Here is a 23,500-nt window from a genome sequence, read left to right on the forward strand (position 1 = left end):
TATGATATGATGAAAGTGAAAACTGAAAGTGTTAGAGTCTCAGTCGTATCCAACTCTTTGCGGCACCATGGACTGTAGCTCACCAGGCTCCTCTGTCCCAGGAATTCTCCAGGAAAAAATACTGGAGTGTGTTGCCATTCCCTTCTCCAGGGGATCTTCCTGACTCAAGGATTGAGCCTGAGTCTCCTGCATTGACAGGTGGATTCTGTACCATCTGAGCCACCAGGTAAGCCCTTATGATTAGTTAACAGCTCCCAAATCTCAGTGACTAGAGCAAAAAACACTTACTCCTTACTCTTATTGTATATCTGCCACTGTTTGCCTGTAGCTCACTCCGGAGGGGTTAATACAGTATCCAGTCTGATGGAGAAGCCTCTTTTTGGAATATTGGAATTGTACCAGAAAGAATAGGAACAATTTAGTCAACCATATTTGCTCTTAAAAATTCTCTCTAGAGACAGACACAAAAAACAGTTTGTGCTCACATGACATTGTCCAGAGCAAGTCACATGACTGAGCCCAGTCAACAGGGTAGAAATGTATAATTATCTTCTAGAGAGAGGTAATATTCAATGATTTTTAAATATTGACACAATTTACAATACACTCATTGGATAATGTTCAGTACAGAAATAATCTGACTGGACATTTAAAAATTATATCTATGACAAGAAAAGACTGCTGTGAGGAAGGCAGAGAGCTTATAGAGAACATTCTTTTTACTTACTGACTTTGCTCACCGGTCTGAGGTCAAAGTAGAGAATAGCGGGTTTTGAGCTACCTTCTTACTCTCTATAGCTTAGTGGGCTTTTCTAAAGGTGATGAAAGTTTTCTGAGAGGGTAAGTAGATATTATAATGGCTAAGCTTTAAAAGGAGCACTGAAATTTGAAATTAAAAAAAAAAGTCAAAAGCCATGTACAAGGAAACAGCATCAAATCTGGATGACATTAGAAAGAAACTAAGACAAGTTAAAGCCATGTTTTTATAAACCTGTCATGTCATACATAATAGTATGTGCATATATTTAGCTAATTAGTCATTTGAGCATCTAGAATTCTTCTGTTCCTAAACCAATGCATTTCCTATTCTTCACAGGATCATTGTAAAAGTCAGTGTGAAATGTATTCTTGCTTTCCATTATGAAACCTCATTTTATATATTAGAAGTTATTATGGGTAAAGTTATGCTAATAAAAAATGCTTCAGAATAAAAGAATTGACCATTTTAGATTTAAAAAAATCAACTTCATTGCTTGACTATCTGTCTCCTGGATTTTGATTTGCAAAGTATTTTCTTCTCTGACTATAACCAGCAAGAATGACTCAAAGTAGGTAATTTAATTGCTGTATGATCCTCAGATATTTCAGTTTCATTATCATTATTTTATGGTACCAAATATTTCAGTTTAATCCTCCCTAAAATTTACAAATTTTGCTACATATAATATTTTACTATTTCAGTACATAATAAATAACTATGTGTGTGTGCTTAGTCGCTCAGTTGTATCTGACTCTTTGCAACCCCATTGACTGTCACCTACCAAGTAACTGTTCATGAGATTCTCCAGGCAAGAATACTAAGTTGGGTAGCCATTCCCTTCTCCAGTGGATCTTCCTGACCCAGGGATTGAACCCAGATCTCCTGCATTGCAGGAGGATTCTTTACCATCTGAGCTGCCTATGTATGTATAAATTAAAATGTGCTACTAAAAAATCTAACTGGGAGCAAAAATACAATTCCTTGATTTTTTTCCCTACCACTTACCTCACTTTTCTTTCTATTATCAATTCAGCATGCATAATTAGCTGTTATAATAGATACATAAATAAGTTGAATTACTACTTCTAACTGGCAAGGAAAAAAAGAAAAGATATACCCTTTGGTTTGCAGTCCTTTGGACTGCAAGGAGATCAAACAAGTCAATCCTAAAGAAAACCAACCCTGAATATTCATTGGAAAGACTGATGCTGAATTTGAAGTTCTAACACTTTGGCCACTGATGCGAAAAACTGACACATTGAAAAAGACCCTAACACTGGAAAAGAATGAAGGCAAAAGAAGAAGGTGCTGCAGAGAATAAGATGTTTAGATAACATCAATGAGCATGAATTTGAGCCAATTCCAGGAGACAGTGGAGGACAGAGGAGATTGGTATGCTACAGTCCATGGGATCACAAAGAGCTGGACATGACTTAGCGACTGAACAGCAACTAGCATGGAATAAGTTAAGACCTGTAATCATTTAAAGCCTACAGAAATAATAGGAATGACAAATATTTGTAACACTCAAAAAGACTATGAAATGTTCTTTCTCTGAAAAGTGAACTTAATGACATGCATTTTATAATATTTTGGCAAATTAATTTTGAGCAATTTCCTCTTTTAAGAAATTAGAAAAAGGTTTTGGTGTCTGGCACATCATAGTTCCAATCTATTTAAGACCAATTATTTACTTCCTGTATTGTTCTCTAGAGGGGTGGCTCTTAGATAAGCCATTTTAATGTAAACCCTAATTGTTGGAGTTTTAAGTGTAATTTTATCAATAACTCTAATTGTAGTTACTGTATTATTATACATTTAAAACTTATTTTAGAGTCAGTGTCCTTATGTGTCCACCCTTGCATGTATGTACAAATTCTTTCATGCACATTGACACATGTTTCATGTATGCACACACACAAAACACACAAAATGGAATTTCTACATTTTGGGAAGAAAAGTATCATTGAATATGTATAAATATCAGTAAATTGAGGAAAATTTTCAGGAGGATACTCTGGATGGTTCACATTCTGACAGTCCAAGATATTCTTTCAGAAGGTGAAATGGACTAATCACACCAAACTTTACCTGACCATTTGACAGTTACTGATTTTTCTTCACCAGTCAACCATTAACCCTAGATAATTTACCTCTTGAAATTAATTTTCCTGTATTGACTTCTTTTAAAAGTATTCCTTTTTAAAAAATTCTCCCATAAGGAGGAGAAATAATTCATTTTTTAATAAGCCAACATCTTTCACAAATTTAATTGTTTTTTCAAAGTAGAAAAATAAATTTTGTTTTTATTTAATACTAAAATAATGAATTATTGCTATATAACCAACCTAAGTGATTTATATGGGTTGTGGAGACCAAAAATTATATTAGAAATAAATGTGAATTGAAGTCTTGAGTTTATATGTATAATAGCCATTAATCACCATCATAAGTATTTTATTTTCTTATTTATCTTCTGAATACTACTAAAAATGATTTAAGGCTCATCTGCCACATCTTCTAATATATAAATTAGTACAAATGCACTGCAATTGATTATTTAGAGACTGGCATATAAATTTACCAGGATTACTAGAAATTGGCTATGTTCATTAATGAAAAACTGTTCCACCTCTGACTGTGCTGCACTTTATATTTCACCAGAAATTTTAGCAAACTTTCACCCTGATATAATTAACTTGTCATCACCCTGTTTACCACCGTTCACATTTTCTACTTTATTCCAGATGCTGCTCCTATGTAGGCCGGCGTGGAAACGGGCCTCAGGCAATCTCTATTGGCAAGAACTGTGATAAGTTTGGAATCGTTGTTCATGAACTGGGTCACGTGATAGGCTTCTGGCATGAGCACACGCGGCCAGACAGAGATAACCATGTGACTATCATACGGGAAAACATCCAGCCAGGTGAGGGGCTGTAGCGGGTGTCGGGTTTGAGGTTGACTAAACATCTTTTAACAGGATTGTGCTGTTTACAGTGTAATTTCTTACAAAAATGTGAACTGGTTCTGTTGATATTGTGGCTCAACATTTTCCTTGATTAAAAAATACCTATTATGGTGTTGATTTGTTCTGCAAATCAAATGATCTTATGCAATTTTTAGATTTGCTTTTTTTTCTTAAGATTTGTCTGTTTTATATCTCTGATTCTTTCAAAAAAATGGTGAACCATAAATTGATATTGTTAAATTTTCAAAAAGCATTTTCTATCCTTAGTTTTGTAATTTATGTTGTTGGGATTTAAAAGGGTCCAGAGTTTGTCACAAAATGTGCTGCTACCATAAAAATCTGTATTATACCAGGGATAGTTTCATGAGAAAATTCCAGGGAAGTGAGAAATTTCCAGGATAGCCCAAATATTTTCTTGAGATTTTCTCTTAATCTTGAGTGCCCTAAAGACAAATTCTTAAGAATGTTTCAAATGTCAGTAGTTCAGTAGTTAATATGCATTTAAATTTAATTTCTTCTGACATTTGATGGGTAATGATAACCTAATTTATAGTTTTATATTTGTTTTGCCTTTCATAAATTCATAAAGATAAGTACATTTCAATTGCCCAAAGAAAAATCCTATTGTTTAGAATTGATTTATAAGATTGTGTGTATTTCAAGCATTGTTGTTTAGTAGCTAAGTCGTTTCTGACAGGTTTTGCAACTCCATGAGCTATATAGCTTACCAGGCTCCTCTGTCATTGGGATTTCTCAGGCAAGAATATTGGAGTGAGTTTCATTTCCTTTTCCAGGGGATCTTCCTAACCCAGTGATCAAACCTGCATCTCCCGCATTGCAGGCCATGTGTTATTTCCTTATTCATAGCCACTTTTAAGTTATTAATACAAACATTGAATTCCTAAGAATTTCCTGTAATTAACAGCATTGACCTATTTATTTGCTCACAACATATTTGTACCAATTATGTATCAATTGTTTATTGAGATACTATTAGATATTAGAGATACTTCATGAAAATTATAGAGCTTAGTGTAGATATGTCTATATATATATAAACATTGTAAACAAGTGAGAAAATGAGCACAGCCATATGTTGAGAGTACTATCAGTCCAAGCAAGGTGTGACAAAATGTGCTTCGGGAGATGTCACAAAAGAACTGAAATTTAGAAGTAAAGGGTTTCTAAGTGCAGAAAAGAGTGATGGAATATCTAACTGGAAAAAAAAAAGCATCATGATCAAAGCTACAATTACAGATAATTAGATTATTTTCATCTGCTCATAGGGCTGCATGGTAAGTTACAAGTGGGAGATTAGTTGGTAATTACCAAAGGGGATTAGATCATAAGGATTTTCTATAAGACTCAAGGAAATTTATCCTGGCTTTTATCCTAGAGATTTTATCCTCTAGCTACTGGAGAGTAATCAAAGGATTGAAAGCAGAACAAGTTCAGGTTTAAAAGAAATAAAAAGAGATTTCTTTCAGCTTGTAAGCATTATTAACTGAGAATGGGGATATGGGAGTGCGGAGAATGAACCTATTAGAAGCTTAAATAAGTAGTTTATAAGAAGTGACTGAGTCCTCAGTTAGGGTGGTATAGACCAGGAAGATGAGGAAATAACATTTCAAAAATATTTTAAGAGAAGCATTATATGAAGGATGTGAAGGAAGATCTTCAAAGCTTTATTTTTAGGCCACTGGATGAGTGGTGGCACCATCAAATGAAGTAAGCTAAGAAATATGGATAAAATAAAAAGCAACATACTTTTAAGAGGAAAAAGACAAATAATAATTTCATTTAGCATATGTTTGAGTTTCAGAAGCCTTAAGATGATTGAAGTAGAGATATTTAGCAGACAAAGGAAAGGTGAATCTAGACTTTAAGATATATATAGAAAGGAATTTGATACAGGATTTGACTGTTTAGGAAAATGTTGGAGAAAGAAGGAAATAAGATATCAGGTAGAATATGGGGAATACCACTATTTAAGTTGCAGTTTGTAGAAAATCTCTCAAAAGATTAAGTTTGGTCTAAGGGGTAGGAGAAAAATCAATGAGTGTAATGTTATAGAGAAGAGACCACTTCAAGAATAAAAAAGTATTCTGTAGTGTTGAAAGAGAAGTAAATAAAATCTATACTCTCAACATGGAAGACTCTTTAACTCCTGAGCAGCTATCAAGGTTCATCTAATACTTTTTTATCACTGGGAGACAAAGAGGAAATAGTATTTCTGATGATTACTCCAACTACCAATTAAATGAGAAAAAGTTTTCTATTAACTACAGTTATTAAGTTTCCTCTATTATGTTGACAAAATAACTTATTAAGGAAGTAACTTCCAAGAATGTCTCTTATTCTTAAAATTAGGACTCTGGTTCAACAAAAATTTACATACCTACAACAAGCAAGAAATGTATAAAAAGCATGTAAATACATAATACTTAACATAGTGCTAAACTAATTATGGCTTTCCTTTTTTGTTGTTATTGAGTCAATATTCAGGTTGATAGAAAGGAATAATTTATTTAGTGAGATGTTCTGAGTATTTGGAACTCTATGCACACTTTGACACCCCTTTTTGGATTCAACAATATTCTCAACATATGACTATTCTCACTTTTCTCATTCACTTTCAATAATTTGTATGTATGAACTGTTTGCCCTTGTATTTGTAGGGTTTTGCATCCATAGATTCAACCAACCTTTGAATCTAAATTTCTTATTCATTGTATTAAACCATTTTATATAAAGGACTTAAGCGTCCACAAATTTTGGTATTCAAGAAGTTCCTAGAAACAATCATGCAGATACTGAAGGCTGATTGTAATTCTAACATGAAAGAATTCATGTTGGAGAATGATCTTCAACAGATCTGTGACTTACTCAGAAACTTAAGATCAAGTGTTATTCTAGGGCAATGTCTAATAAGTGTCAACTTTAGCTTTGCATTTATATGTAAAATAGTGACTATGTATGATAGGAGCCAGTTTTGTACAAGGATTTTATTACTTTTAGATTAGTTTTAAGCCATTTTAGAACAGGCCTTCAAGAATGAGGCTTTTCATTTTTAAAAAATATTGTTTCGCATGAGTTCTGCTGGTACTCTGCATCTCTGATTTTCTTTTCCCTTCTTTCTTGAAATAAGTCTAATTTTGTTTACAGAGTCCATATATGGCTGTGCTCTTTTTAACCACTATGTCACATACATGCTAAATGCTCAATTATATGCTTCAGAAGATATTACTGAAGTTGTTTCATGTTCCACTTTCAGAAATTTTTATGAAACATTTTGCTTTACTCAAGGAGTATATTCACATATTGTGCTTGGAAGTTGAAATATCCAGTAGATTACAGATTAATATTAATAAAATCAGCTCCATAGCTTTATAAACATCACACTTGGAATTGAATATATGACCCAGCAATCCCACTTCTGGGCATACACACCGAGGAAACCAGATCTGAAAGAGACACATGCACCCCAGTGTTCATCGCAGCACTATGTATAATAGCCAGGACATGGAAGCAACCTAGATGCCCATCAGCAGATGAATGGATGAGGAAGCTGTGGTACATATACACCATGGAATATTACTCAGCCATTAAAAAGAATTCATTTGAATCAGTTCTAATGAGATGGATGAAACTGGAGCCCATTATACAGAGCGAAGTAAGCCAGAAAGATAAAGACCATTACAGTATACTAACACATATATATGGAATTTAGAAAGATGGTAACGATAACCCTATATGCAAAACAGAAAAAGAGACTCAGATGTATAGAACAGACTTGTGGACTCTGTGGGAGAAGGCAAGGGTGGGATGTTTCAAGAGAACAGCATCGAAACATGTATATAATCTAGGGTGAAACAGATCACCAGCCCAGGTTGGATGCATGAGACAAGTGCTCGGGCCTGGTGCACTGGGAAGACCCAGAGGGATCGGGTGGAGAGGGAAATGGGAGGGGGGACCAGGATGGGGAATACGTGTAAATCCATGGCTAATTCATTTCAATGTATGACAAAAACCACTGCAATGTTGTAAAGTAATTAGCCTCCAACTAATAAAAATAAATGAATAAAAATAAATGGAAAAAAAATAAAAATAAAATAAAAATAAAAAGTAAAAATAAAAAAAAGAATTGAATATACTAAAATGTACTTATCATTTTTTAATGAAGGGTAGAGTTATAACACTTGCTTCTATCAGAGGTTAAAGACAATGTGAAGTATTTCCTGAGAAAAGTAATAATAGCCACAGAGATTTGTTGAACATGTATCTCATTATTTGGTCTCTTAGTTCACTGAAAACTATTTAATGTGTAAAGTCATTGTAAAAGTGAACTAAAACACTTTTGGAGAAGGAAATGGAAACCCATTCCAGTATTCTTGCCTGGAGAATCCCATGGACAGAGGAGCCTGGCAGACCATGGTCCATAGGGTCGGAGAGAGTTGGACATGACTGAAGTGACTAAGCACAAAGCACTTTACTCTGGGCTACAGATTCTACAACTTAAGGCTGATTGTTTTGTATTAATGCTTAAGTGATTTTGGGGGGCTCCAAAATCACTGCAGATGGTGACTGCAGCCATGAAATTAAAAGATGCTTGCTCCTTGAAAGAAAAGCTGTGACCAACCTCTAGACAGCACATTAAAAAGCAGAGACATTACTTTGCCAACAAAGGTCCATCTAGTCAAAGCTATGTTTTTTCCAGTAGTCATGTATGGATGTGAGAGTTGGACTATAAAGAAAGCTGGGCACTAAATAACTGATGCTTTTGAACTGTGGTGTTGGAGAAGACTCTTGAGAGTCCCTTGGACTGCAAGGAGATCGAACCAATCAATCCTAAAGGAAATCAGTCCTGAATATTCCTTGGAAAGACTGATGCTAAAGCTGAAACTCCAATATTTTGGCCACCTGATGCAAAGAACTGATACATTGGAAAGACCCTGATGCTGGGAAAGATTGAAGGTGGGAGGATAAAGGGATGACAGAAGATAGGATGGTTGAATGGCACCACCAATTCAAGGGACATGAGTTTGAGTGTGCTCTAGGAGTTTGTGATGGACAGGGAAGCCTGGCGTGCTGCAGTCCATGGGGTCGCAAAGAGTTGGACAGGACTGAGCGACTGAACTGAACTGAACTGAGTATGTCAGTCTTCTTATCACTGGTATGAATGTATCATGCTCTGTACATCACTCAGTTTCTTTATAAGATTTTGGGAAACATTTTAATGTGATATTTTCAGATTTAGTAATAATATAGCAATTGGAATAAAATTTCAATAGTTGCATAAACATTGTAATAGTTCTGTTTTGAACTTCAACCTTGAATTTGGAATCCTAATACCTCAACTTTACATTTAGATGTTTCAGAATGAGCCATGTCAACAGCCTTCTTTGGCTACTGAAATTGTGAAAAATGAATCAGTGAAACCTAAACTCTATCTGAGGAAACATTTCTGGAACCACTAATGTAGATCTACACATTTAACGCTGTGTTTTTTTCAGATTTCAAGAAATAATATTACAATACAGATACAAAGAAGCAGTTGAGAAATCTATTAATGTGACGATGTCCATAAGTTAAAATGGCAGTCATGAAAAGTAAAAAAAGAAAAATTAAATCCCAAAGCATATTCTTCTAAAAAACCTTCTGATTAGAGCCTCCTTTTCATCAAAGAGAATCTTGCTTCAATTTGAATGTAACGTTTGGTTGTTTCATCTTTAATGACAAAGTCACATAGCAAACACTTGAAATGTGTGTCTATACAACATATAATATTTCCCATTGTTTTGTAGAAATCATCTAATAACAAATAGGAAGATTTATTTGTCTTGGCCAATAGAGTCGTAAAAGAGAGGTGGGAAACTCATTTGGTAAAAAGTGTAGTTTTTATAATCACAATATAACACACAAAAAAAGTCATTAAAAAAAGAGAAGCATGAAGAGAAAGTGAAAGAGTATACAAAGAAAAATCCAAAGTATGCTTTTGGTAATCTAACTTTTTGCCAAAATTAGCTTATTCAGTTCAGTTCAGTCGCTCAGTCATGTCTAACTCTTTGCAACCCCATGAATCGCAGCACGCCAGGCCTCCCTGTCCATCACCAACTCCCGGAGCTTACCAAACTCATGCCCATCGAGTCGGTGATGCCATCCAACCATCTCATCATCTGTTGTCCCCTTCTCCTCCTGCCCCCAATCCCTCCCAGCATCAGGGTATTTTCCAATGAGTCAACTGTTTACACGAGGTGGCCAAAATATTGGAGTTTCAGCTTCAGCATCAGTCCTTCCAATGAACACCCAGGACTGATCTCCTTTAGGATGGACTTGTTGGATCTCCTTGTAGTCCAAGGGACTCTCAAGACTCTTCTTCGACACCACAGTTCAAAAGCATCAATTTTTTGGCACTTGGCTTTCTTCACAGTCCAACTCTCACATCCATACACGACTACTGGAAAAACCATAGCCTTGACTAGACGGACCTTTGTTGGCAAAGTAATGTCTCTGCTTTTTAATATGCTGTCTAGGTTGGTCACAGCTTTTCTTCCAAGGAGTAAGCGTCTTTTAGTTTCATGGCTGCAGTCACCATCTGCAGTGATTTTGAGCCCAGAAAAAATAGTCTCTCACTGTTTCCACTGTTTCCCCATCTATTTGCCATGAAGTGATGGGACCAGACGCCATGATCTTAGTTTTTGGAATGTTGAGTTTTAAGCCAACTTTTTTTTTTTTAACACTCCTCCTCACTTTCTTTAAGAAGGTTCTTTAGTTCTTCTCTTTCTGCCATAAGGGTGGTGTCATGTGCGTATCTGAGGCTATTGATATTTTTTCCTGGCAGTCTTGATTCCAGCTTGTGCTTATCTAGCCTGGCATTTCACATGATGTACTCTGCATATAAGTTATATAAGCAGGGTGACAACTTACACCTAGAGGTACTCCTTTCTCAACTTGGAACCAGTCTGTTGTTCCACATCCAGTTCTAGCTGGTGCTTCTTGACCTGCATACAGATTTCTCAGGTAGCAAGTAAGGTGGTCTGGTATTCCCATCTCTTGAATTTTCCAGAATTTGTTGTGATCCACACAATCAAAGGCTTTGGCATAGTCAAAACATGGTCCACTAGAGAAGGGAATGGCAAACCACTTCAGTATTCTTGCCTTGAGAACTGCATGAACAGTGTAAAAGTTAACTTATTAGTGAAATTCGCTAATATTCTTTTAGGATGATATTCAAGTGCACATAGTGGCACTGGATGTAATCTTTTGCATGTACTTGGGTGTTTGTGTGTAAATACAGCATCATGAAGATCAGTGATCAGCTTTCGGTAGAGAGGAATTAGAGGACTGGGAGGGTTCTTCTGTTCTCTTTTTTGTCTGTTAAGAGGTTTCTGAAATGTTTTCTGTGCCTGATTCTTAGGTCAAGAGTACAATTTTCTGAAGATGGAGCCTGGGGAAGTGAACTCGCTCGGAGAAAGCTATGATTTTGACAGCATCATGCATTATGCTAGGAACACCTTCTCAAGGTTGGAGTCTCAGGTTATACCTCTTGACTTTTAATTCCTTTCCTCTGTATGGCTCCTCACAAAATAGGTTTAGCATTAGAACTAGAACCACTTTTAAATATTACTGCTGTAGAGTACAAAAAAATACTTGCTTGGTATTTATAGCCAACACCAGGCATTTGAGATTTTAAAAACACATTTCTTATCAAAAATATATTCAATGTAAAAATTTAAATGGTATGAATTATTTAAATTATTTAATTTACTAATCATACAAAAGTTCAATTGAAATGATTACCAAACCAATCAGCATGTTAAATTGGCAAGCACTGTTAGTAGAAATTAAGCATTTCAAGTAAAATACAGAGCTCAGTTGTTGAGTTGGAATGTTATACTTTTTCTGTGACTTGTATTTTTATTGTATATTTTCTACTGCTCAAGTATTAATTATACTTGAAAATAGCTATAGTAAAATAATTCTCAGAAAACATTTTAGAAAGATATTTTGCTTCATATAATTTTAGAATTCTGCCATTTACTAACCTTAGAATTATTTTGTTAGTGACTGAATGCTAATTTTAAGAGTGTAATAAATCTGAGTTTTGATCTATTTGACTCTAAAGAAGTTATCATCATGGCAATAGTTTCCAGGTAAGTAATTTGTAACTGTTTAAGTCATCTCTTTTCCACATTTTATATCCATTTTACACTTATATGTCCATTCCACTCATTCTTTTTTTATCATTATGTGCATTTCACAACTCATTAATGTTTATGTTTAAAGGCAATGTTTCAATCTGAAACACACATTTCCCCTTATTCTGCACTCCTTTTTTGTCTTTAAATGGTTGCTTTTCCATAAACCACAAGGTTCATGCAGTTTGTCACCCCTACACCTACCTTGGTGTTGCATGACAACTAACCTTGACATTAGTTTTCTTATTGTTTCAAAATTTGGGTATTCACTTTTCCTAAATAAACTTATATTCCTATTGTGAAAGAAACTGTATATATCTGTGAGAAGAATTGATCCAATTCACATTGTGGGTTTTTTTTTTTTTTTCTGGTTTTGAAGAAGATGGTTATTAACTCATACATATATTGAAATAAAAATTGCAGGAGAAGAAATATTTGGCACAGTTCTCAGCCACCACCTTCAAAGTATTTGAAAGTTTTTTTTATTATAATAAAGAAATCTCAATATCAATGGCAACCCACTCCAGTATTCTTGCCTGGAGAATCCCATGGACAAAGGAGCCTGGTGGGCTGCAGTCCATGGGGTCTCAAAAAGTCAGACACAACTGACTGAGAGACTGAATTGAACTGATGTATATATATGTTGGAAATAGTTTATCTCCTTTTCACTCTTTTGACACACACAATATCAAATGTACCATATTTTCTATTTTTAAACGTACAATTTAATAGTATTAAGTACATTCACATTGTTGTGAAACAGATCTCCAGAAACTTTTCATCTTGTAAAGCCGAAACCCTATATACATCCATTAAACTCTCCACTCTCCCCACCCCCACCCCAACCTCTGATAACCACTTTTCTACTTTCTGTTTCTATGAATTTGGCTAGCTTAGGTACAAAGTAAAATCACACAATATTTATCATTCTGTGACTGTTGTTTTTTTTCCAGCTAGCATAAAATCCTTAAGGTTCATCTATGTTGTAGCATGCAGCAAAATTTCCTTTCATTTTAAGGCTGAATAATACTCCACTGGATATATATTGACACTTTGTTTATTCATTCATTTGTTGATGGATATCTGAGTGCTTTCACCTCTTGGCTACTGTAAATAGTGCCACCATGAACATGTGTGTGTGAATATCTCTTCAAGAGCCTGTTTTCCTTCCTTTTGGATATATACAAAGAAGTGAGATTGCTGGAATGTATGGTAGTTCTATGATTTATTTTTTTAAGAACCTCAATCAATTTTTTCATAGATGCTGTGCTATTTTGCAGTCCTATCAACAGTGTATAAGGGTTCCCATCTCTCCATATCCTCACCAACATCTTTTCTTTTCTATTTTTTCAAGTTTTGATATTAGCCACCCTAATGGGTATGACATAATGTCTCATTGTGTTTTTGATTTGCATGATTAGTCATGTTGAGAATATTTTTATATGCTTGACCATTCATCTTTGAAAAATATATATTCAAATCTCCTGCCAGTTTTAAATCAGATTACTTCATTTTTCTGTTGTTAAGTTGTAGGATTTCTTTGTGTATTCTGGTCTCTTATCAGATATATATGTATGTATACTTATGTGTATATAGAGATGGTTGGATGGCATCACTGACTCAATGGACATGAGTTTGAGTAAGCTCCAGGAATTGGTGATGGACAGGGAAGCCTGGTGTGCTGCAGTCCATGCGATTGCAAAGAGTCAGACACAACTGAGCGACTGAACTGAACTGATGTATATATATGTTGGAAATATTTTATCTCCTTTTCACTCTTGATTATTTGCTTTGCTGAGCACAAGCCTTTTAATGAAAAATGCAATCCCACTTACCTATTTTTGCTTTTGTTTCCTATGCTTTGGGTATCATATCCAAGAAATCATTGCTATATTCACATTGCAACAAAAAGGATAAAATATCTAGGAATAAACCTACCTAAAGAGACAAAAGACCTGTATGCAGAAAACTATAAGACACTAATGAAAGAAATCAAAGATGACACAAACTGGTGGAGAGATATACCATGTTCTTGGATTAAATCAATATTGTGAAAATGACTATACTACCCAAAGCAATCTACAGATTCAATGCAATTCTTATCAAACTACCTTTAGTATATTACACAGAACTAGAACAAAAAATTTCACAATTTGTATGGATACACAAAAGACCCCACATAGCCAGATCAATCTTGAAGAAAGAAAAATGGAATCAACCTTACCAACTTCAGAATATACTACAAAGCTATAGTCACCAAGAGAATATGTTACTGGCACAGAAACAGAAATATAGAACAATGGAACAAGATAGAAAGCCCAGAGACAAACCCACACAGCTATAGGCACCTTATCTTTGACAAAGGAGGCAAGAATATATGATGGAGAAAAGATAATCTCTTCAATACATGGTGCTGGGAAAACTAGACAACTACATGTAAAAGAATCAAATTAGAACATTTCCTAACAAATATAAAGTCAAAATGGATTAAAGATCTAAATATAAGACCAAAGTCTATAAAACTCTTAGAGGAAGACATAAGCAGAACACACTTTAACATAAATCATAGCAATATCCTCTCTGACCCACCTCCTAGAATAATGGAAGTAAAAACAAAAATAAACAAATGAGACCTAATTAAGATAAATGCTTTTCCACAACGAAGGTACTGTAAATAAGGTGAAAAGACAATCCTCAACTGGAGAAAATAATAGCAAATGAAACAACTGACAAATGATTAGTCTCTAAAATATGCAACCTATTCATGCAGCTCAAAACCAGAAAAACAAACCAATCAAAAAGTAGACATTTCTCCAAAGAAGACATACAGATGGCTAATAAACACATGAAAAGATGATGCTCAACAGAAATGCAAATCAGAACTACAATAAAGTATCATCTCATACTGGTCAGAATAACCATCATCAAAAAACCCTACAAACAATAAATGTTAGAGACGGTGTGGAGAAAAGGGAACTCTCTTGCACTGTTGATGGGAATGTAAATTGATGCAGCCACTATGGAGAACCATATGGAGATTCCTTAAAAAAAAACTAGGAATAAGTCCACCATATGACCTAACAATCCCAGTACTGGACACATACTGAAAAAAATACTGGAAAAAGACACATGAATCCCAGTGTTTTTCACAGCACTATTTACAATAGCTATGATATGGCTGCAACCTAGATATCCATCTACAGATGAATGGATAAAGAAATTGTGGTACAATGGAATATTACTCAGCTATAAAACTAATGCATTTGATGAGAGGGAGCTTCATTATAGAGCCTATTATAATAATAGAGCTTATTATACAAAGTGAAGTAAGAAACAGAAAGATAAATATCATATACTAAAGCATGCATATGTAGTCTAGAAACAATGATACTGATGAACCTATTTTCAGCACAGCAAGTGAGATGCAGACATAAAGAACAGATTGTAGACACTGAGGGAAGGAGAGGGTGGGAAAATTGGGAAAGTAGCATTGAAATATATATATTACCATATGTAAAATAATGGAAATTTGCTTTATGACATGCGGACCTCAAATCTAATTCTCTGCGACAACCTAGAGGGGTCGGATGGGGTGGGAAGTGGAAAGGAGATTCAAGAATGAAGGCACATATGTACACCTATGGCTAATTCATGTTGATATATGGCAGAAACCAATACAGTATCATAAAGTAATTATTGTCCAATTAAAAATAAATTTTAAAAATGAATTTTAGATTTTGAAAAATATATATACTTTTTCTAAGGAAAAATTGAATGCCACCACTAGCTTATACTCACCATATACATTTTTTAATTAATTTATTTTAATGGGAAGCTAATTACAATATTGTGGTGGATTTTGCCATACATTGACATGAATCAGCCACAGGTGTACGTGTGTCCCCCATCCTGAACACCCCTCCCACCTCCCTCCCCATACCATCCCTCTGGGTTCCCAGTGCACCGATTTATACAGAATGAAGTAAGTCAGAAAGAAAAACACCAATACAGTATATTAATGCATATATATGGAATTTAGAAAGATGGTAATGACAACCCTACATGCAAGACATCAAAAAAGACACAGATGTAAAGAACAGACTTTGGATTCTGTGGGAAAAGGTGAGGGAGGGATAATTTGAGAGAATAGCACCGAAACATGCATATTACCATGTGTGAAATAGATTACCAGTCTAAGTTCACCATACACATTTAGCACACAATTTTTTCCTACTTTGATGAAAGCATTTTGAGAGACTGACACACAGTTTAAATCTGAACATGATATATTTCTCCTTTGATTGGTTTGAGTTTGGAAAAAAAAAACATATTTGTAAGGAATATATGTGTCTTAATTTGACGACTTATGTGTGACTTGTTTCTGATTTTTTTTTTAGGGGGATGTTTCTGGATACCATTCTCCCCTCACGTGATGATAATGGCATTCGTCCAGCAATTGGTCAGCGAACCCGCTTAAGCAAAGGAGATATTGCGCAGGCAAGAAAGCTGTATAGATGTCCAGGTACTGCACCACCCAAACTCAGAAGCATAATTGAGTCTGATAGCGCTTTTCCAGATGAACGAGCCACAATTAACAGCTGTTTACTTGTCTCTTTTCATGCTGGCGAGTAACTGAGATGTTCAGTTCAAAGTTACTAATCATAAAATGAAATAGAAGAGAAATCTGGAATACCCATCGGTATAATTCAAAACAAATTGCTAGAAATCAAATTTCAAAAGCAGGGATAGTATGCTTTATTTCTTTTAATTTAATGAATAAAAAAGAAGAAAAATATAGTTGTTACTTGCATGAGTTCATAGTCAAATTATGAGCTTCCTTGCCAACATAACAAGAATATCCTTAATTTCAACTTCAAAATTCCATCATAAATGATCTTTTCTAGCAAGTACTATCATTAAGAGTATATAAATTTAAATTTTATTAGGTGGCATTTATAACTTCGTTGCAAAAAACAAAGTTCTAATCATATTACTAGTGAGCTACTAGTTTGTTTTTATGTTTGTTAATATGTTTGCTAGTTTGTTAATATGTTTGCTATTAGATACATTTGTGAAAAAAGATTAAAGAGATGTCTTAGTAACAATGTTCCAAGGGAACACTAATGCCTTACTGGTCTAAGAAAGAAAAGATAAAGCAATTAGACTCCAATTTAAAAAAAAGAAAAAGATTCTGCTTTCAAATTGGAACTTCTTCATATCCTATGTACCTCCTATATATGCAACATGCTTTGAAATAGGCTGTATCAAAGATACATGCTTAATTTTGCTTAACACAGCATTTTCAATTTTTTTGTTGTTATTTATAGGAAACTAATACCTGTGAAGTTCAGTTTTTGTTCCAGATACTGATGTCATAAATAGTAAAATAGTGCTAAAAGCGTTAGTTGGCTGCTCTTCCAGTAACTTATACAGACATTCAGGATAGGATGGGTAAATTAATCATTGAAGTTTTACATAGATTCCCATGTTTAAATTTTATTTATATATATTTAGTTATTGAGAAATTATATTAACTAAGTTTACTGTGATTATTGGTACCAGTCTAGAAAAGTTTCTGATTGGGTAGCTGATTCATTCACAAAATGTCATATTTGCTCATTGACATATGGAAATGTCCAGGTGGGGCAGAGAATGGTCTTCATCTTCCCTTTATCCCAGTAGTCAACAGTCTGTTGGTGAAAGAGATACTCACTGAGATGTGTGAGTGGTGGTGTGCCTTTATAAATAACTCATTTGTTCTGTTGCTCTCTCTTTTTTGGGGGGCCTTTTTTTCCTTTGTGACTCCCATTTTCTAAATAGATTCTCCACTTATTTGATTCAACTTTAGGATTACTTCCCCTTTTTATTTCTAAACTCCTGATACTGAGCTCTTCTAATATAGTTTCTGGTCTTTATTTGCATTTTCTCTTAATATAGTTTTTCTATAGTCCCATAACCTTTTGGCTTATACTTCATACCTATACCAACTGTCAACCCTAATACTCTCTTAGTAAATCTTCATTAATTAAATGTAAAGTAGCATAATGAAATTAACAAAAAATAAATATCTAAAAATAAAGAGGCTTTTGAAGATTAGAATCATTGTTATATAAAAGTGTATGTGTAGTCACTCATAGATGTAGTCAAAATAGATGTTTAAAAATTTAAAAGTGGTGTTAAACATACAGTGTATATATACAGATATCTACATCTATTGGATGTACATCTGTGTAGAGGTTGTAGGGATAGAAGACCAGTTTCATTGTGCAGGAAATTTAAATACTGGCAATTTTTTAAATGCTTGAACATTAAATTTATTTTTTAAATTAATATGAGTTTCTTTTTAGTTACAGAAAATCTGTAATTCCTGATATAATTCTCTGAAATTTCAAAGAGAATATCACTTATATGTGTTTATATACAATTCTTGGCTCAAATATGTTTCCAACATGCAAAAAAAAATTTAGTCACTTTCTCATTTATTCACAGACCCATTTGTTCATAAAACATTTCTTAGTTCAGTTGATGGTACTAGACACAGATCATTCCAAGTCAAAACTGTGGAGGGCATTCTCTCTTCATTCCTTTTTCTGCCACACTTCCCACAACTAATCAATCCTGCTGCCTTCTTGGCACCTATCTCACATTCTTGAAGTGAATCCCCTATCCTAGGGATCCTCACCTTTTGTCTGGGTTACTACAGTGCTTCCTAATTAACCTATTCCCTCTATTCTTACATCTCTTTAGTTCTCTGGCCATACCGCCGTTCAAGTGGCACTTCAATATGCAGATCCTACTCTGCTTATTTTAGCATAAAGACTGGTTTCCTTTCCCCTGTCTCTTCCCCAGCCTCTTTGCTAGGTGTTTCGCTTACAGCCTAGTTTCTCCCTTCTACTTCATCCAGCACCTGGCACTAAGCGTGCTCACCTCCTGCTTCTTCCTCAATCCAGAAAACTCCTACTGACTCCTAGCCAAGTCCTAATTAATATTCAGGATTTAGCTTCTGTGTAACCTCCTACTTAAAAACTAACTGATCTCCCAGGATTCCCATGGTAGTAAATGCCCTATTTGCTCTGGCCTTCATGTCTTATTCCTAAAACCATCAATTCACTTGTCATTTCGCAATTAGAGTATAATCTTTAGGACTGGAAGTAGACTTTTCCCTCAGGGTATTTTGTTGTTGTTTAGTCACTATGTGTCCAAATGTGTCACTATGTGTCCATTGTGACCCAATGAACTGCAGTTACCAGGCTTCCCCATCCTTCACTGTCTCCTGGAGTTTGCTCAAAACTCATGTCCATTGAGTCGGTGATGCTATCCAACCATCTCAGTCCCCTGCTGTCCCCTTCTCCTCCCGTCCTCAATCTTTCCAGCATAAGTCATTTCCAATGAGATGGCTTTTCACATTACGTGACCAAAATAATGGAGCTCCAGCTTCAGCATCAGTCTTTCTAGTGAATATTCAGGATTGACTTCCTTTAGGATGGACTGGTTTGATCTCTTTGCAGTCCAAGGGACTCTCAAGAGTCTTCTCCAGTACCATGATTCAAAAGCATCAATTCTTCAACTCTCGGCCTTCTTTCTGGCCAAACTCTCACATTTATTCAAGACTACTGAAAAAGCATAGCTTTGACAGTATGGACCTTTGTCAACAAAATGATATCTCTGGTTTTTAATGCTGTCTAGGTTTGTCATAGCTTTCCTTTCAAGGAGCAAGAATCTTTTAATTTCATGGCTTCAGTCACTGTTAGCAGTGATTTTTGGAACCCAAGAAAATAAAATATGTCACTGCTTTCCCATTTTCCCCTTCTATTTGCCATGAAGTGATGGGACCATATGCCATGAAAGTGAAAGGGAAAGTCACTCAGTCATGTCCAACTCTTTGGGACCCCCATGTACATTCCATGGAATTCTTCAGGCCAGAATACTGGAGTGGATACCCTTTCCCTTCCCCAGAGTGTTTTTCCAACCCAGGGATCGAACCCAGGTCTCCCACATTGCTGGTGGATTCTTTACCAGCTGAGCCACAAGGGAAGCCCAAGAATACTGGAGTGGGTAGCCTATCCCTTCTCCAGGGGTTCTTCCTGACCCAGGAATTGAACCGGGTCAATCAATCTACTGCCTTGCAGGCAGATTCTTTATCAGCTGAGCTATCAGGGAAGCCCCAGGGGCTTCCTGAAGTTGCTACAATCTTAGTTTTTTTAATAAGTTTCAAGCCAGCTTTTTCACTCTCTTCTTTCTTTCACCCTAATCAAGAGGCTTTTTAGTTCCTCTTCACTTCTTGCCTTTAGAGTGGTATCATCTACATATCAATTAAATATTAGGTGCTCATAAGTGGTTGCTGTATGAATGAAATAGTTGCTTTAATATGTGAAAGGTACTACACCAGATATTATGGCCACAGAGAAGGAAGCACAGATTATGCACACAAATAGCCAATCATCTGTGCAATTCTGCATACAATGTTACTTGTCAAGGAAGTAAATCTCATCAGTAAAGGATGCTAAAGCAGTTCTGAGAGGGGGGCCTGAACTGAGCTGCACCGTGCAATGAGGAAGACTTCTTGGAACTGGTGTCGGACTTGGCAAGGGAGTTACTGTTGAAATATATTTTAAAATATTTCAGTAATTAATTTCACCAGTATGACTCAGATGACAGGATTTCTTTTAACATTTCTTACCTTAAAATCATTTTAAATCTATATTTTATTTATTACATTTAAAAGTTTGAGAGAGCAATGGATGTATGAAGTTGATGAGGTAGTGCTAAGTTGTTTAAATATAGTTTTATTTCTTCCCATACTCTAGAGTTTATCAAGATTTTGAGGGAAGAGATTTATCTACTACAAGTTATTGTACTTTTTTCAAGTTAGTAACATTATAAAGATATTCTTTAAGACTATGGAAAAATTATTCTCAATCTTTGATATCTGTTGGATATTATAGACATTTGCCACAAAAAATATCTGTAGATGGGAATACAAACAACTGTAAATCAATAATAATTTCTCTGCCACACACAATCCAGGAAGCATTTATACAATTCAAAAACAATTTTCTATCTTGGAAGGTAAAGCATACATGAGAACCATCTGTTGCAAAAGTGAGATGGATCATAAAATATTTAGAAGTTTACTCTTATTATTATTATTTTTAAATTTTGATGAAACGCATATAACATATGTCCTATTAAAAATTTTTATTGTACGGTACAGTGCTGTCAATTATATACACATTGGTATACAGCAGATCTCTCTAGAAATCTCATGTGATATTTGTCTTTTTGTTTATGCCTAGCCTATTTCACTAGAATTATATCCTCAAGGTTCATCCCTGTTGTAGCACATGACAAATTTCTTTCTGTTTGAAGGGTGAATAATATTCCATTGTATGCATATACCACATTTTATTTATTCATTCATCCAATGATAAGACAGTTTGTTTCTATGGCTGCTCTCAGTAATACTCAATGAATATGTGAGTGTGCATATTTCTTCAAGACTTTGTTCTCAATTGTTTTGCATCAATACCCAGAAGCAGAGTTGCTGTATTCATTCAGAGTAGCTCTATTCATTATTTCTGAGGAAACTCCACATTGTTTTCCATGGTGGCTGCACCATTTTGCATTCCTAACAGCAGTGTAAAGTGGTTCTCTATATCCGCACCAATACTTGCTATTTCTGTTTCTTTGATAATGGCCAACCAGCCATTGTGAGGTGATATCTCATTGTGGTTTTGATTTTCCTTTCTCTGATGATTAGTGACATTGAGCACTTTTTTCATGTATCTTTTGGCCTATTTGTATGTCTTCTGTGGAGAAATGTCTATTCAAGTCCTTTGCCCATTTCAAAGTTTGGTGACTTGGGGTTTGTTTTGTTGTTTGTTCGCTAAGTTCCTTCTGTGTTTTGGATATAACCCCTTGTGAGATAGATGCATGATTCGCAAATGTTCCATTCCAAAGATTTGTTTTCCTTTTCTTGATTCTTCCCTTTGCTACACAGAAGTTGTTTACCTTGTTGTTGTTCCCCTTGTCTATTTTTACTCTTATTACCTGTGCTTTTGGTTTCACATCTAAGCAATCATTGCCAAGACCTCTGTTATGATGTTTTTCACCTATGTTTTTCTTCTGGGAATTTTATAAATTGGGGTCTTACTTTTAGGTCTTTAATCCACTTTGAGTTGATTTTTGAGGATAGTGAAAAAACGGGTTCAATTTTATTCTCTTGTATGTGTGTATCTAGTTTCCCTAACACCATTTATGGAAGTGCCTATCTTTTCACCATTGAAAAGTCTTAGCACCCTTGTCAAAGATTCCATTTTACTGTTTAGGTGTGGGTTTATTTTTGGCTCTTTATTCTGTCCCATTGGTCTATATGCCTCTCTTATGCTAGTATCATACTTTTAATTACTGTAGATATGTAGTATGTTTTGAGGTTAAGAAGAATGAGGCTTCCAGCTCTGTGTTTTTTTCCTCCCTTCAGGATTGTTTTGGCTATTTAGGATTTGTGATTCTATATGAATTTTAAGACTTTTCCTCCCATTACTACAAAAATATGCCACTGGGAATTTGATATTTGCACTGAATTTTAGAAATTTATCCATGCTTTGACTAGGATGGATAATATTTTAACAGTATTAAGTTTTCCAATCCATGAACACATCTTTGTGTCCTTTACATTTCTTTTATCAATGTTTTGTAGTCTTCAATGTTCATGTCTTTTGCCTCAAGTTTATTTTGCCTCTTTCATTCCTAAATATTTTATTACTGGGGGGGTTTCTTATAAACAGAATTATTTTCTTAATTTCATTTTCATATTATTCATTGGTAGTTAATGAATATGCAACTGAACTTTGTGTGTTGATTCTGTATTCTACAATTTTGTATTTTTTTTATTACTTCTAACAGTATTTTTTTTTTTGTCTGTGGAATCTTTATGGTTTTGTACATATAAGATCATGTCATCTGCCTAGAGAGATGAAAATTCAATTTGTGAATTGTTTTACTTTAGAATGATTTTTATTAGGAGACTGATGATAATTTTTCTTTGTATATTTATGCTTTTTTTTTCTCTTAGATAAGACTGAGTTTTTTTTAGTTCAAAGATACATTGTAAAAAGTTAAGCCCACAGTTTTCCCACCTGTGTCAGAGGTATCCTAAGTGCTAAATAGAGGGCTTTGGGCATAACAATACTTGACCCCTACAAAACAACTTTATGAAATACATATTAATAAGAGCCACTTTAAAGAACAGAAAACTGAAGTTGAAGGTTTTGAGACTTGCTTGTGTGACATAACAAGGGATTATGCCATGAGTCAAATTTCTCTCTTATCATCCATATACTAGATAGATTTCTGTGTAAGTGAGGAGACTATGTATTTAACTTAGTAGTGCCATCATTTCTGTGCTAATTTTCCTTTAGTTGTTTTAGTTATAAAATTAGTTTTTATACCTGGACATGAATCAACAAATGCCCAGGGAAATTTATGAAAATCTTCTGAAATAGGGATCAGGTAGCCTGGGATAGCCACATGTACTGAGGGAAAGGCACAAATGATTACAACTTGGCAATTGGT

General features: G+C 34.8%; 1 protein-coding gene across 3 annotated transcripts in view; it reads left to right on the forward strand.

The window, feature by feature from the left end:
- The window catches only part of TLL1 (tolloid like 1), a 336,773-nt gene that overhangs the window by 156,412 nt on the left and 156,861 nt on the right, over positions 1-23,500 (forward strand). For all 3 annotated transcript variants that reach the window (XM_070474697.1, XM_070474695.1, XM_070474696.1), the window contains exons 6-8: positions 3,508-3,686; positions 11,146-11,251; positions 16,324-16,448. In XM_070474697.1, the coding sequence (XP_070330798.1) occupies positions 3,508-3,686; positions 11,146-11,251; positions 16,324-16,448 (410 nt within the window). The remainder of the gene's footprint in view (positions 1-3,507; positions 3,687-11,145; positions 11,252-16,323; positions 16,449-23,500) is intronic.

This window comes from Odocoileus virginianus, chromosome 12 (assembly GCF_023699985.2).
Source record: "Odocoileus virginianus isolate 20LAN1187 ecotype Illinois chromosome 12, Ovbor_1.2, whole genome shotgun sequence".
Classification (NCBI taxonomy): domain Eukaryota; kingdom Metazoa; phylum Chordata; class Mammalia; order Artiodactyla; family Cervidae; genus Odocoileus; species Odocoileus virginianus.